The sequence below is a fragment of the Tursiops truncatus genome, chromosome 7 (genome assembly GCF_011762595.2).
Source record: "Tursiops truncatus isolate mTurTru1 chromosome 7, mTurTru1.mat.Y, whole genome shotgun sequence".
NCBI classification, from domain to species: Eukaryota; Metazoa; Chordata; class Mammalia; order Artiodactyla; family Delphinidae; genus Tursiops; species Tursiops truncatus.
In genome coordinates this window covers 16,458,527-16,474,479 of record NC_047040.1, presented here as the reverse complement: position 1 = coordinate 16,474,479, position 15,953 = coordinate 16,458,527, and the positions used below count along the sequence as shown (strand labels likewise).

The 15,953-nt window shown below is 41.8% G+C and overlaps 1 protein-coding gene across 4 annotated transcripts in view; it reads right to left on the bottom strand.

Moving 5' to 3' along the window:
- The window catches only part of EPHA4 (EPH receptor A4), a 143,739-nt gene that overhangs the window by 29,302 nt on the left and 98,484 nt on the right, over window positions 1-15,953 (bottom strand). For all 4 annotated transcript variants that reach the window (XR_002174020.3, XR_012332967.1, XM_019923596.3 and 1 more), the window contains exons 6-8: window positions 8,093-8,217; window positions 6,921-7,080; window positions 5,625-5,736 (exon numbers count right to left, since the gene is read on the bottom strand). Coding sequence is in view for 2 of the 4 variants with exons in the window: in XM_019923596.3 (XP_019779155.1) it covers window positions 5,625-5,736; window positions 6,921-7,080; window positions 8,093-8,217 (397 nt within the window). In the remaining 2 variants the exon portion in view is untranslated. The remainder of the gene's footprint in view (window positions 1-5,624; window positions 5,737-6,920; window positions 7,081-8,092; window positions 8,218-15,953) is intronic.

Genomic DNA, 15,953 nt, shown 5'->3' with positions numbered 1-15,953 from the left:
CAGACCAGAGGAAACCACATCGCCTAAAAGAGTGCTAAATTGACATCCAAGGCAGATCACCTGAATGACAGAAGGAAACCTTTGTGGACGATTTTCTAATTATTGAGACGTGGGCAAGCTGATTACAAAAAGGGGGGAAGGAGGGGAGTGGTTTGTGAGTGAATGCTCCCGAAGGAAACATGGAACCTTTTAACTGCAGGAGGTAAAGAGACTCCTCTGCAGGTGAAACTTTGAAAGCCTGTGACTAAGCTCGCCTCTGTCAAAGGGAGGCGGAATCAGGGTATTAACAGACATTGTCCAGGGACAGCATGAGACCCCAGCCCTGCCCTCCCAACCAATGTGTTGTTCCTGGCACCTTGACTACCCGATAAAACCAACAAAACAGTGGAGCGAAGTGTGACAGGGCCCAGCACGCACCCCACTTTTAGTAAAATACTGACTTCCCTGATCAAGTCGATGGGTTTGATTGGTGGGGCTCACTGTTCCAAAACGAATTAGCAAAAGGTAAGTAATTTATTCAGCTAAAGTGTAGATTAAAGAAGATAAAGCAATGTAATAACTAGCACAGCTCCAGGAGGACACTTTCCAGCGTTTAATGGCATCACCTATGCAGATGCATCGAAGCTATTCTTTTTCCCCTTCCTTAAGCTGTCATTGTTCTTGCACCAAATGATGGCTACATGTTCTTCATGAGCAACATTTTGACATGGGTGGAACTGAACCACACGAGGGCACACAGGTTGTTTAGAAATGTTCCCGCAGTACCATCTGCCAACGAATTGTAGGAATTTACACGACTTCATCAGAGCCAATTTAGGCTAACATTTAAGTGTATTCATTCTTATGTGACCATAATATTACAATTAGGACACTGGGGAAGATAGAGTCTGAATGGTGACTGTTTTAGCATTATGGGAACAGTTTCGGCTCCAAAGTGGAAAATCGTAACCTTGCAAAGAAGATAAAACTAACGTGCAAGGTCTGACCTTACAGCACGTGTTAGATTACACATCAAATCACACATCACAAATGGTACATCGTGAAGGAGACTCCTGAAGCTCTGGTTTGCTACAGTTGTCAATGCTAACTTTTGATGTAGGTCAATGTTTTCAGTCCAGAAGACATTAAAATAATCTATCCAGGCCAGTACTGGAAGTCAGGAGAGATGGACTTCTGTCCTGATCAGGCAACTAACTAGCTGTATGACCCTGTGCAGCTAACGGTTTAACCTCCTCTCTAGGCCTCAAGTTCCTAATATACAAGATGCCAGTAGTTTCCTACCCTGAGCCGTATGTGTACCTCCTTCACAAATTTTGCCATAGCCATTTCATTTTTTTCTTAAAATCAATTAATTCACTTCTTTAATTCAGGTAAAAGGGGTACTTTATAACCCTAACATAAATGGAAACCCGGCAGCACCAGAGCTCATCAGAAGGTCAGTAGAAACGCCACCTATGGCTGGTTATCAGGCAGTACTTGTCTCTGGTCACCAAACTGTCCTTTAGAAAAGAGGAACTCATCTTGCATTCTAATTCTTTCTTAAAAGTGTTTCTCATACATACTGAACAATAAAATTCTATTTGGGGAAGACACGCTGGCCCAAAGCAACCTGAATTAATACTATTTAGGATGCTTGGAGGTAAACTGAAAAAATCATTCATATAAAAGGGGGAGGTAGTTGTCAGAGGAATTTAACACAGTTGATCGCTAAGTTCGTTAGTCCTGAGGTTATGACCTTATCATTGCATTTTAGGATGTCATTGTTAACAGTCAAAAATCACTTTCAAAAGCAATAAAGTGGTTACACCGTGGAGATCACAAATGTGTACCTACAGGAGTAGAAGGCAATGGTGCCAACAGAATGTGCACATGCAGTTTAGGAAGACTTCTAGAGACAGCATTCCATAAATACAAGAAATGCTGGACCTTAAACCACCCAGATGGCAGGCACAATTACATTCTCTGAAAAGCTGACAGAATCCTTAAATTATAACGTATGTGATAAGTGACACGGGAAGACACTGATCAAAGATGCCTATAAAAAATGTAAGTTAATTTCCTCAACATAATGTGGATGGTAAAAACATACAATAAATCTAAGTCAATGTATTCTGTATATTATTTTAAATATATAAATAAAATGTATAAATTTAGGAATTTCCTTCTTTCACTGAGATCCCCAAATGTTTACACTTCCAAGTTGGTCAAAAGAAAAAAGTGGATCTTCTCATTGGAAAAATTAAAGATGACTCTGACTTGCCTAAAGCTCATATTTCTCCATATAAAGTAAATATAATAAAATAAACAATTGCTGTAAAAAAAAAAAATCCAGCAAGATACTAGCTGTGAGCCTGAGGACATTTCCTCTTTCTTAAATGACAAATTAGCAAACAGATTGTCCTTTGAAGTAATAGGAAGGACTGAAACTCTTCTCACTGTGTGGATCTCTGCCCATCTACCTCTTAAAACAATCTCCCATGTCATCAGCAGTGTAGGGAATCACCCTATAAGGGGTCCGTCCCTCGCATCCATTCTGCCATCGACTACCCATGGCTCTAAGAGGCAAGAAGCAGCCGCATCATTTTCCAGGCTAGGATGTTTCATCTGTCGCTCTTCCAGATGGCTGGCTGCAGGGTGGTGAGATGATTTTAGGGGTACCATTTACCATCTTTCATTTGTACTCTCACTAAAAGCATGGACCAGACTTTTGTCTGCACTACCTGTCTCTTCTCTTCTCACCTGTTCTTGTCCCATTTAAACATCTGCGGTCCGTTATGACAGAGCACGCAACCTGCTTGCGGAGAAGAATCAGCTGAGTGTGCATCGGCCGCTGCAAAGCCTGTCAGCTACCTGGCTCCAGGCAGCCTTTCCGTGACAGCTTTATGTCCGACACTAAAGAAGAATCAATAGGAGGCCAAGGGGTTGACATTTCATTTTCTAAGAAGTGATCCATTGAGGACCAATCACCAAGCAGTGTTTATCAGCCTTGGGAAGTAACATTTTTTTTTTTTAATGGGGGAGAAGGGACAAGATCATGGCTGGGTAACTTGACAGGCACAGTTCTCTAAGGTGGGGACTCATAATTGGAAATCCGATCAATCCTGCCTTATATAATAAAGTGATCAATAAAAAAAAGCAGAAAGGAAATTAAGTCATCAAGCTTGCGATGCTATTTTCTATAGCTACAGCTTTTAATAAACTTGTCTTCCTGTATTACATTTTTATCTGCTTTTCTTTTTTCTTTTGTCAAAAAAAAATCTGAAAAAAAACTTAAAACGAGGTGACTTATTTCTAATTACTCCTGTCTGACTGCTGTATTTAGGATAACTTAAAATACAAAAAATAAACAAAAACAGTAACTCTAAAGGAAAGCCAGACTACAACTAGAGAATTCTTCCAACCAATATCCTGGTTGAGATTCGAGACGAGACCCACTTTCTGTGAACAAGCGTTCTCTCAAATGGTTCTGAACATTCTGGGGTACTGGATTTCAGTCAAAGATTTCTTGCAGTGGCAGTGTATAATAATTTTTTCCTTAGTTTTAGACTTTTCAACAACTTTATTTTCTGATGACACAAGTTGTTTATAATACACTGTAAAAATTTCAAATGCAGAAATACGTAATAACGAAAGCAAAAGCCCATGTAATTTCTATACAATCCTCATCCCACTCCCTCCTCTTGGCTATCAGATGGATATAGATGAATGCCTATAGTTTCCATGTGTTTATGAGCCTGGCATGTGTACAGGCACAAAGTCAAATGACGATGAATAAGAAAGAGGTCCATCCTGATTGACTTCCAAAATCAAACGCCAGGAAAGGAAAGAACTCTGGGAATTCAGAGTCTGTTCAGGCCACGTTGAAGTTTCCAAAGCCTGAGCTGTACTATTATATAGGGTACAGTGGGCATGTCTAGATGTATGTTTGTGTGTGTGTATTACAGCAACAGGGGTGAGTGTCTGTGGTGGGTTTAACTCCTTCAAGACGAAATTCACTGCTCTAATCAAACAGACTTTGCACCAAAAAGAACACACACGATGACAAATGGAGGTGCCCACACACAATAAGGAGTTGTGCTGTACTGTGCGAGAGGGATCATGATTGATCTCTATAGACCAGGACATTCTGCAGAGTGAGAGCAGAGACATGATATTAATAAATACGGGTGACAACTGAAACCATCCAGGCAAACTAAGATATATGGTCATCACCTTAATTATAATGTACCACAAAGTGAGAGAAAATCATGGTGGCTTGCCCAGGTCAGTGGAAATAGCCAGAGGCTATGCTGTGACATCAATAAGCTCATCAACCGATGAGCCAGGAAAAGACAGTGCAACAGACAGTGGCCTGAGGTCCAAGCACGGCTACTGCGGGTCCAGTAACAGATCTACCACTAAAGCAATATAGTGACTCCAGACAAGGACTGTACCTTTCTGAGTATCAGTTTCCTCTTCTGTGACATGAAAAGATTTATATTTAAGAGGATCATTTTGACATGCCCGGGTTCTGCTTTTCTCTTAAAAGCCCCATCTTGTAAAACAGTTGATGGCATGGGGGGTGGGGGTGGGGGCGTAAAGGTTGGAGAAAGGGATCTCACACGTGAGACAAAGAGGACCTAGATGTGGACACACGTTGAAGATGAGCAGCTGTCCCCTCAAACCCCCTCCCCCCCCATTCTTCTGGAAGCTCCAGGCAGTGTTAATAATTGATGGAGGCAATGATGATAAGAAAAACTGGATCAAAAGAATATGCTTTCAAGCTCAGGGGTTGGCAAAGTATGGCCCTCAGCCAAATCCAGCTCACCACCTGTTTTTGTAAATAAAGTTTTATAGTAACACACACACACATACACACACACAAAAGAATATGCTGTCAAGCTCTTTCTATGCCTCTCTTTTCTAGACTGTTTTCCAAGTATCAAGTTAGAGTGTAAACTCTCATAGAATAAGTAATTGCTGTTTTAGATCCATTTCCAAGAACAATGCCATGCCCACAAAGTGCTCAAAGGATACTCTCTGGAAATGTCGATGGCTTTTCCTAAGGGACGATGGAATGCCCACTTCCTTGCTTTGGTTACTGTTATGAACGAATATCATGTTGAAGTACTCTCTGTGTGACAGATGATCTACTTTGCCTATCAAAACTCTCCTGTCAATAACTCTTAGAGGCAGATATTTTATTATCCCTATTTTACAAAAAGGAAACAATGACTCAAAGAGGTGAAGTAACGCAGTTGACAAATAGAGCTCAAACGTGAGGTCTGTTTTACATGGCTTTTTTTTTTTGGCCTTTGGCAGTCAGTTCAGGCTTAAGAGAGGTATAAATGTAACACCTTACAGCCTAGAATATCTAGAAAGTTCCCGATGGCCTGCTTTTCAGCTTAGTTTCCTGCAATCAGTCGGGTCTTTCCAGGACTCTCAGTGGTGAGGGCTGCCACCAGGGTCCAGCCGGAAGCTCTACAGCGGGGTGGGGAGATCAAAGCAAAGAGGAGGGAGTTTGTGCTGCAAATGTCGTGTTTATGATGCTAATCAAAAGCCTCAGCTTTGTGTGGAGGAGACAAAAAGCTCCCTCATAAAAACTGGGAAGGGGGTCAGGGGCAGTGAGTGGCTTAAGTGCTTACCTCCTGCTGATGACAAAAGCGGCGATGAGAATAACCACGAGCACCGCGCTGCCGGAGACGGAGACCAGCAGGACGGTGGAGTTGGCCCCGTCTCCAATGATCCGGGAAGGCACTGGCAAAGACAGTTACACAAGGATCACCTTGGGCAAGGTCCTAAGCGCTAGAACTTCTGACTGTCACAAGTTTCAACTCTCTGAAGCCATTTGAAATGCTCACAGCCTATTTTGCTCTACGTTAAGTATTCACACAACAGCATCTTCTAAGACAGCCTTAATGAGACGAAGACATTCTTTTTTATAATTGTATGAAGAACTCCAACCAGAAGACTCTTATTAAATCCTATGGTAAACATTTCCACTCATTGCTTTTTCTTCTCTTCCTTTCTAGTCTCAGCCCAAACTCTTACTTAAGGATCTGATGAATTCCTTAGTGAGAAAGACACCTGGAAATTGCCAAAAGGACAAGCAGTTTTGAATGACCTCTCCACTGCATCCTCACACCCCATCTATAAAAAACCTGTCTATTATTGCCCAGCTCAAAAGCCACTTCCTCCTTGAAGCCTTCCAGGATAATCACAAAGGATGTCAAACTCCTTCAGATTTTATTCTAGAGTACTTTCTTTCTTTTTTCATTCATATTCTATTTAATAATTTGTGAATAAAATTACTTTCTAGAATTAATGTAGGAAATTCTGCCCCACCAGCTCCTTATCCAGTAGGCTCAATTTTGGTTTGTTAATTATGGAGGGGAGACATTTACATATGTCTTATGTAAATTGCTTATTCATAGGTATGCCCTCTATTAACATTTTGATTCAATCATCCAGTTGGTCCAACTCACAATGTTGAAAGATTGATGTAGTTGTCTAGAGGGGCTTTTAAAAAAACTGATCTGACTTGATTTGAACAGATTCCTAGAAATACATAGGAGAGAAAAAAAAAAAATTGGTACCTTCTCTAATCTTCCCAGGGAGAAAACTCCTTAGCTTAATGTAAGATAGTTATGCAACTGTCCATTAGTCAGTTTGGCCATCCCAGTTTTCATGGTTTACGGAAGGCTCAACACAGGAGAAAGATAGACATTTTTCAATCATATGAAAAGACAGATCAGATACCGTTATGAAAAATGTTCTTCTCTAAATAGCAAGAGGTGTGCTAAGTTACGGACACTGGTTATCTAGTTTCAAGCAATAGCCTTTGCAACAAAATGTTTGCCTAACCAAAAATCTGTATAGCTTCTTCGTTCACCATAATGGGATTTGCCCTGGATTGTACAAAGAATCTCAGAACTCGTTACCTGTGTTGGTTGTGACCTCCAGGGGCTCGCTGAAATCTCCGTAGCCAGCTGCTGTCCTGGCTCGGACGTGGAAAACATAGGAAGTCAGAGGGTTCAGGCCTTTGATATCCGTGTTCCTGGCAGCCGTCCGAACGATCCGATAGCTTCGTTCATTCTGATCCTACATTACGAGAGGATAAAATTAGGGAAGGTGGCAAAATAAATCTCCCACTTACTCCGATACAGTATTAAGGCAGCCAAGCCAGTCCATTCAGAGGTTGAAAGTAAATGGAGATTGATAAACTCTAAACACTATATTCAGTTCAATGTTAGAAGTACTATTGTTACTTAGATGTTGAAAGAAATGTGGAGTTCAGGTATGATCGCTATTGACACTGACCATATCCAGATCTTTACCCGTAATCTTTTTTTTGAAAAGAACATTAGATGATGGTTGATGGCTTTTCTCACTCCACACCCAGCAATTTCACAGAAATAACTACTGCAAGAAGGTCCCTTTTCTTTTTCTATTTTCCATTCTAGAAAATGTCAAAAATGTTATAATCTGGTTTCAAAAAAAAAAAAAATCCTGTCCCCTTTCTGCTTTTAATAAGGAAGCCAATAAGTGATTACCTTTAAAAAGAAAGAGACAATTGTTCATTTTCTAGACAACCTTGAATGCAAATAACTCTCTTCAGAATGCTGTCCTTTAAGAGACAAGTTATTTGTAAAACATGATGTCTTTCTATAACTTTAAGAGGCTGAAGAATGTAATTTTCTTTCCTTGATTTTCTATTAAAAGTCATCAAAATCCACACCTTGATTCTGAATAGCAGTGATCTACTTAAACAGATCATTATTTCAACTTTTATGAGTCACTCTTCCTGATAGAAGGTTTATAGATAAGACATTCTTAGCTTAGCTATCTTGATTTGCAGGACTAGAAAGAAAAAATACAGTTATATTAGAACATAATGTGTTTTTTCTCTTTTTTAAGATTAGCAACTTAATACATAAAATTCATAATTGGATTTGATTGGGAAGCAAAATGCATTTGGTTTTGAGATTTCCTAGTATTCCAGGACTTATAACTGACCAAAACTATAGAGAGAAGGAAAAGAAGGAAGGAAGGAGGGAAGGAAAGAGGGGTTGGGGGGAAGAAAGGAGAAGAACCTTGCTTATTCAAGTAATACCTTCTCATAATACTTGACTTCATACTCCAAGATCACCCCATTGGGCCGGTCTGGTTCCAGCCAAGCCAGAGCAACACTGTATCTTGTAACTTCTTTAGCCTGGACCAAAGCAATGGATGAGGGTGCTAGTGGGGAAAAGAAAAGATATCTTACTTTAGGGGGAAAAATTGGTGGCATCAGTCAATAATACCATCTTATTTTAGAAAACTGTGAAGGATTGTCTTGTCTTCTGACAAATCCCTGTTTTCCTCTTCCCTAGTACAAAAGCATATACCATTTTACGGTTCTTTCCAATATTTTCTTGTATATGGTTTGTCTTAAAAAGACAATCTCTGAAGTAGTCTGGTAAGTCCACAGGCCTTACAGTATCACCTCTACAGCACCTGCAGCCACTCCTCAGAAAGGCCGTAGGTATAGAGAATGCTATCTGCTTGTTTATTTTTTTGCAAGCCATGAAAACCTTTGGAAAATCTCCTCTTAAGCTCAGAGAAACTGCATCTCCTACCACCTCCAAAGAATAGAGTGTCGTGTTATTGGTCTTTAATTTTAGACAAGAGACTCTGCAACTCTTCCAAGGGTACTGCAGGGAATGCCAGAAGGCAAACAATGTACATACTTTCCAATATAAATAAAAGCATTGCTTAATTACAGTAAGAGTTTCCAGTTTGAACACAACCAGGCAAATAATGAAGAACACAAATAAAGCCGTGATAGTCTCTCTGGACATATAAGGCATTTTGCAACTCTTTTACAAGAGATGAAATATTGCTTTTGCCTGCTGAGTAGCAAACCTTCCTCTTTCCACTGAGAAACACACAAAAGCCGTCCTCCACCAGCTGTATTATCAGGGTTGGGGAGCAGAAACTTTTATCAACCCAGGCCACCTAACCCTTGCTTCTCCACTGTGGTGGTCGCATCTCCAGCCAGCCGCTATCAAGCTCTGCGGTGACCAACAATGGCACAAATGTGCCGTCTCCAGGAAGAAGAGGGAGCGTCCACGAAATCTGTGATCTTATCTAACCAAGCTGCTATAGAACCAGAGATCAGAGGTTTTCCTGAATGGAATGTATATTTGTATTCATTCTCAAATTGTGAATATATATGAAAACAAACGTCCCAAAGCGGCCACTGAGGAACAACAGAGTAGTGCTGGGCTATCCTCCTGCACTTTCCCGGCACATACAACTGCCAAATCCTAACTCAGAGGAAGAAAAAGAGAAAAAGTAAAATAAATTATCTGAAAATGGAATGGGACTAGCTGCCAACCCTCTGATCACATCTGACAGGTATGCTGGTGGCAAGAGATACAACTAGATACACCAAAGTTACATGTCACACAAGGGAATCTTCCTGCTAAAGCTAATCCAGCAGAGAGCACCTCTTGGAGGGGACCATCTGACAGCCCGGCATCTCTGTTAGGGGTGCCTTGAGATGGTAACACACACGCGCACGCGCACACTCTCTCTTCCCTATTTCTCCTTCTCCTCCCACCCCCGCCCCCAAAGCTATTCCAGATTGGATCTCAGGCATAAACACAAGTAAAATTTCGATACAGAAAATAAATACATCCTCCATCAAAGGCAACCCACATGTTAGTAATAGCAAACTGAGTGAACAGAGAGACGCGCAGCAGACACATGAAAGCCACGGAACACCTGTGGATAATGAGAACCGGAAATGCACTCATTAGCTGTGTCAAGGCTCCCCTGCAGCCCCCCACATTCTCTCTCTCACTCTCTCTTTTTTTTTAATGTTGAGCCTTCTTTTTAATTAATTTATTTTTATTTTTGGCTGTGTTGGGTCTTCGTTTCTGTGCGAGGGCTTTCTCTAGTTGTGGCAAGCGGGGGCCGCTCTTCATCGCGGTGCGCGGGCCTCTCACTGTCGTGGCCTCTCTTGTTGCGGAGCACAGGCTCCAGACGCACAGGCTCAGCAGTTGTGGCTCACGGGCCTAGTTGCTCCGCGGCATGTGGGATCTTCCCAGACCAGGGCTCGAACCCGTGTCCCCTGTATCGGCAGGCAGATTCTCAACCACTGCGCCACCAGGGAAGCCTTCTCTCTCTTTCCTTACTGGTTGACACAGAGCCATTGTCCAGCACATGCAAGGAGTGACTTTCTTAAATATAGAGGTAGCAAGGAGGCTAGGAAGGTTGTCTGGCTGTGAAAAGCCATTTCACTCCAGTTAATAAATATACGGCCTAACAGAGCACTTTAGCATCCACTCCATAAAAAGGGGCTCTCCCAACTCTCACGTTCAGGATTGGGAAATGAAATAGAAAAATGAGGCTGTTAGAAAGAAAGCAGGAGGGAGGAAAATCATAAAGTTATAAAATGAACTTACGCTCAGAAATGTTCTGGATCAGATCCTGATCAGACAGATGTCTCGGGAAAGAATTGCCCGGCTGCCCTTGGAGTGAGCGCACTGATGAACTAAGACGGTTTCTCTCTGGTTGGGTTATCCCTAAATTATTGCATGTGGGAAATGAACCTGATTCCCACTTCGGGAGTTGGAGCGGCGGTGTTTCTGTGGTCATCCAAAGGGCATATGAGCTCCACCGAGGGCTCACAAAATCTCAGACAGGCAGTTAACAATATCATCGTGTTAACTAATCGGATATTCCTAATGCAGCCCTACTTGGAAAATGCATAGGCACGAACGTGAAAAAATAAACCGAGAGTGCATGCTTACTCAGCTGTTATAAAAACGGAGGAAAATGAGATGAAAGAGGAAAGGAGAATAAATCATTGTAATTTATACAAAGTATGATGCTGTGTGGCTGTAAAGTCTGAATTCTTTCCAAACAGCTCTTTTTCAGAAGAGCATTTTTATCAGGCCATAGTGACAAAAGCAACCCATGACCAAGTGAGATTGAGAATCGGACCTAAAACGGGGATGCGCGTTATAGTCAATAGGGCAGTTATTCCTCCCCCTGGAGAAGAGCTTCTTAACTTCTTTGGCAAGAAAAGCACCAGTGTGGGAAAAACTGGGCTTTGCCACACTGCCACTTTGGAGAGAAGATGCCCTCCATGTTACAAGCCGCATAAGGGTTCTTTCCTCGCCTTTCCTACCCTGCTTCCAATACAGCCTCCAGCTCTACATCTAGAAGCCACCACCGTGCCTTGTGTGCCAGCCTGTGGCTCGTCTGGCTAGAGGAGGCATTTGGCAATGGCATTTCTCAATCATTTCCCTCCCCCAGTGGTTCCCAAGCATCAGTCTTCTCATGCCACCCAAGTAATTGCTACCACGTCCCTCTGCAACTTGGATTATGATTTAAATAACAATTTTCTTAAGATGACATACTTTATTTCTCAAAAGAAAACTTCCCTCTAGAGTTATCACGTGCAATCAATGGCAGGTAACCATACAAATAAAAATAATATATACATTAAAGAATACGTAATAATAGTATAATGAATACAATGTAAAAAAATTGCATAAATGCTCTTGCCTCTCTATGCTTTGCCAAGAAAAAGAGATTAGCCAGTGTTAGAGAAGCATTAAGGATAATCCCGACACCAATTTGAGATTCTGACCTTAGAGAAATCAGAACTGAGAGAGAATGGAAAAGGAACTAACTTTCACACAGAGCAACTCAGTATTACATAATGTCCCATCTGGGTCTCCCCTAAAATCATCTCTGATGCCACCATTGGTATGTTCCCACACTTTGGTAAACACGGCCAAACCCTACTCGGTTTAGAAGTGTTTTGGATCCTGAGTCCCAGTACCTCAGGGCTCTGCCCTTTGCCAGCAGAATTAGAAGAGGAGATAAAAGACTAATAAAAAAACAGACTGAACACTCGTCCCAGATACATGGTTTAATAGGAGCTTTGACAAATCAGTGCCTTAGTTCAAAAGAAGGCTTCTCATCATACCGGGAATTTTGGTCCACATAAAAAGACCAAGCAGAAGAAAGGTCCTGCTTGCCTCCCAGTTTACGTTCCCAAACCTTATGGAGACTGGCTCTTCCTCCGTACTGACGCATCCACTAACCACAAACTTAATGAGCACCAATGGAACACGGCAAAGAGGGAAACGGGCAAACGAAGCTAAATTAAATACAATCTTTGGTATCCAATTAAGTGCCATCTTATCCCTTTAGCCTCTTAACTGAAAAAAAAAAAAAGACAGAGAATTTTTTAATAGTCTGACAGAGAAGACACTCTTTAGTGTCAACCCAGAGAATCCATTTTCTAGAACTCAAGAAACAGTTCCTGCTAACCTTCTTATCCTAGTTTTATCATGGCAATGGGGAGAATAAGAGACTTCCTCATTATACCATGTCTTCAGACACGTAATACACTTGCAGAAGAGTGAGAGAAGCTGGGAGGAAGCTGAGGGTTGATGTAGGTACGCTCATTATAGGAAAAGAGCACATCTTAGACTGAAAGGCATTCCTCCCTACCCACAGACTTCCTTCGTAAAAGAGATGTTTGCTTTAAGGAAATTTTGTGCCCCTGGACATAAGCAGCCTTCCTTTAATGGCTAGAATTTTGACATAACACACAACCAGAAGAGCTGGTCGTGCTAGCTGACAGCAGTGTGGTTAGAGAATCATGACGGATGGATGCAAAAATCACAAAGGCAAGAACTCCTAAAGGGTACTTTCTACAGAAAGATTTGTGGTTTAATTCAAATCAGCCCTTAATTTTCAAATTTTTAGAGCAGAATTTTCACTGTCCTGAGATGCAGATGTCTGAGACCACCTTTTCCTATTACTCTCAAGGGGATTTCAGTAGTTTTGAATCTAAAACGTGGCCTCCATTTCCTCTTCTTTTCACTTACAAATCATGCTGACACATCAATCATCATTCAATCATTCTACAAATGTCCTTTAAGCCTTTGCTTGAGGAGAACTTAAAGTAGCGCTAAATAGGCATTTATGTTTTAAAACTTAAACAGTACTTGACTAAACAGACAGTAACTGGGATAAGAAGCCAGAATGTGGAGGAGTGCATTGTGGATTACACAAAGAATGGAGGATTTGGGGAAGGAGGAGGTTGGGGAAGTGTGGTCCAGATTGATTTGTTGGGGCAAACAAGAAGCAGAAAGGGGAGAGGATGGCTGATCAGAGCTGCACTGCTGCACATGTGACTAGAAAGTTCAGGAAATCACTAGCCCCTTGGTTCTGTGGGGGCAGAGGGCTCATCTAGGACACATGAAATGAAGTAAAGATGAAAAAGCATCCTTAGCCACGTGGAGTAGTCTTCATTTTACTAATCTGATGGGAAAAAAAATCAATGAATTTAAAAAGGATTTTGGATAAAAATCCAGGTTTGAAATTTACTGGCTGCCATCTTGGACAAGTTTCCTTGCCTCCATTCTCCCGTCTGTAAAACACCCTCCTTTCAGATACAAGCATGTAGGCTATTAGAATGCACAACCTATAAGCACAGGACTTACCTCTATATGCCCGCTATTCAAGATCTTGTCTGGCACACACTGGGTGCTCAATAAATTTGTCGAATGAATAAAGGTGAACTAAATGTTTAAACAGATCTAAAAAAACTCCTTGTAGCCAGCAAGATGTTTTCTAAATATAAAGTATCGGAAGTAAGTCATCCCTAAAACAACTTTATATCTGCACCTGTTTCAGATGGCCTTTCGTGGGTTTGGTGTTGCTATTTAGGTTAACTAAGATATTGGCAGTCAGGAGTGAAGCAAATGACAAATCTAATTTTAAATGGAGTCTCTGTTTCCTAAGGCTTTTTTGGCGCTTCTGAACTTCTGTCGAACACACAGGCTGTAAAATGTCATTCAAAAGTAAGTTAAGGGCTTCCCTGGTGGCGCAGTGGTTGAGAGTCCGCCTGCCGATGCTGGCGACACGGGTTCGTGCCCTGGTCCGGGAAGATCCCACATGCCGCGGAGCGGCTGGGCCCGTGAGCCATGGCCGCTGAGCCTGCGCGTCCGGAGCCTGTGCTCCGCAACGGGAGAGGCCACAACAGTGAGAGGCCCGCGTACCACAAAAAAAAAATAAATAAATAAGTAAGTTAACATTAAAACTAGTTTTCACTGCACCTGTTACATATAGCATTTTGAGAAACTGCTCTTTCCCTGGACGAGGGCGTTGACAATATGTTCGGTATTTCTCCTCTGTTTCTGGAGGGCATATGCAAATAGTTTTCCGGACTCCCTAACACAAAGGTGAGTGGTGTTGAGATTCCCTTCAAGTTAGAATCCTAAATCCAGAAAGAGCCCCAAGCAGCCCCCTAGTTTGACAATAGCAGAGTTATCTCTAAAGACTCACTAGCATAAGCACAGTCACCACCAGGGGCAGCCCTTAGTACCACATACATCCTTGAAATCCCACGGAAAGAACATCATTGTTGAAGTGTCAGGGTAACCAAGTACAGTGCCCTCTGCAGTCAGGGTAGGGACAGCAAGATTAAGTGTGTGAAACAGACTGTCTTTCCACGCACCCACTGGAAACAAGTAAAATGGTAGGAAAATATCACTTTTTAAAGATGGAGCAAAAACTCAAGAGGATAAAAGGAAACTTTTACCGAAGCTTGAGGCTGAATGATCTGAGCTTTCCACTAGGAAGCAAAGAGAAATTCTCTCCCCATCAAATAATTCTGTATTCAAAATAATACATACCCTCAAGAAACTGAGAATGCTTTCTCCGTAGAAGCCGCATTGGCCACGTACCTGTGATTACTTTTGGTTTGAGAGCAGACCACGGCGCATCCCGAAGGCCCAGGTGGGTTTTATCTCTATGTGTGTTTTGGATAAACAGAAATAGCCTAGATTCGGGGCTCCATCATGACTTTCCAACAGTCGTGAGTCTCACAATGAACAATTACAGGAGATGCTTTGATGTCAAACAGACGTGGCTCCTTTTCAGAAAATGGTAAATTTCACCTTCTTTGGTTCAAAGCTCAGCAGTTCTAACCGCTCCCCACCGATGTGAATGCTGCAATTTTCTTTTATTCACTTCCTCAATGACTTGCCATCAAACACCTACAAGTCATTTTACTGCAGCAGTTTGGTCCTTGTGACACCCCAATAGGATGAAGAGAAAAAGAGACATGGAGAAAAGAAAGGGAGGAAGCAGTCACTATAGTCCTTCACTTGTGGGCTGTAAAACTGTCTTCTTGGGTCCTGCATCACAAGCGTTGAATTATAAAGAGTTTGGGGGACCTACCCACTGCATTTCATTACTGGCTCAAATTAGCGGGGAGAAAGGAATAAGGCAGGAAAGAAACAGATGCAACAAAAGGTCTCCAGCCTGTGGACAGGGAAGAGTGAAAATGGCCCTTTATGGACCTTAAGAAACCTAAAGCCAAGGACGCCTGTGGTTCTCAAGCCCATCGTTTGGAGGGAAGACGTCTTTAACCTCAGCAGAGTTTTGTTTCCCTCCCCAAGATCTGAATTTAAAGAGGCGATGTTTACTTAAGGGGTCTTTCCCTGATAGGAAAAATAAACCTACAGTTTATACATAGCTCTGCTTAATGCAAATAGCATATTTAGATTGAATTATTTGGAGCTTAAGGTGGTTTTTGTTCCCCCTTTCTTTCTCATTTCAACGCCACAGCTCTGATTTGCTCTTTATCAAAGGTTGGTGCATTTTAAAATGCTGTCAAGCATCAAAATTAAATGCTTCGGAGCACTAATGATATCCTTGTGATTAAGGGTTTTGCCATCGCAGAGATGCTAAGAACTCGGGTGCTAATATGAATTGCTGTCTTCCACATCCCACCAAAGGGAGGACAGGATTCTTCCTCTGAGCTTTGTATTACGTAAGGCACCAAACACCACTGAGCAACTTTTATTTTTTACGATGATATTGCAGTAGTTCATAGCACTCAACAGTGCACAGAGTGCTTTCCTAGACGCACGATCTTGTTTGCGCTACATTCGATC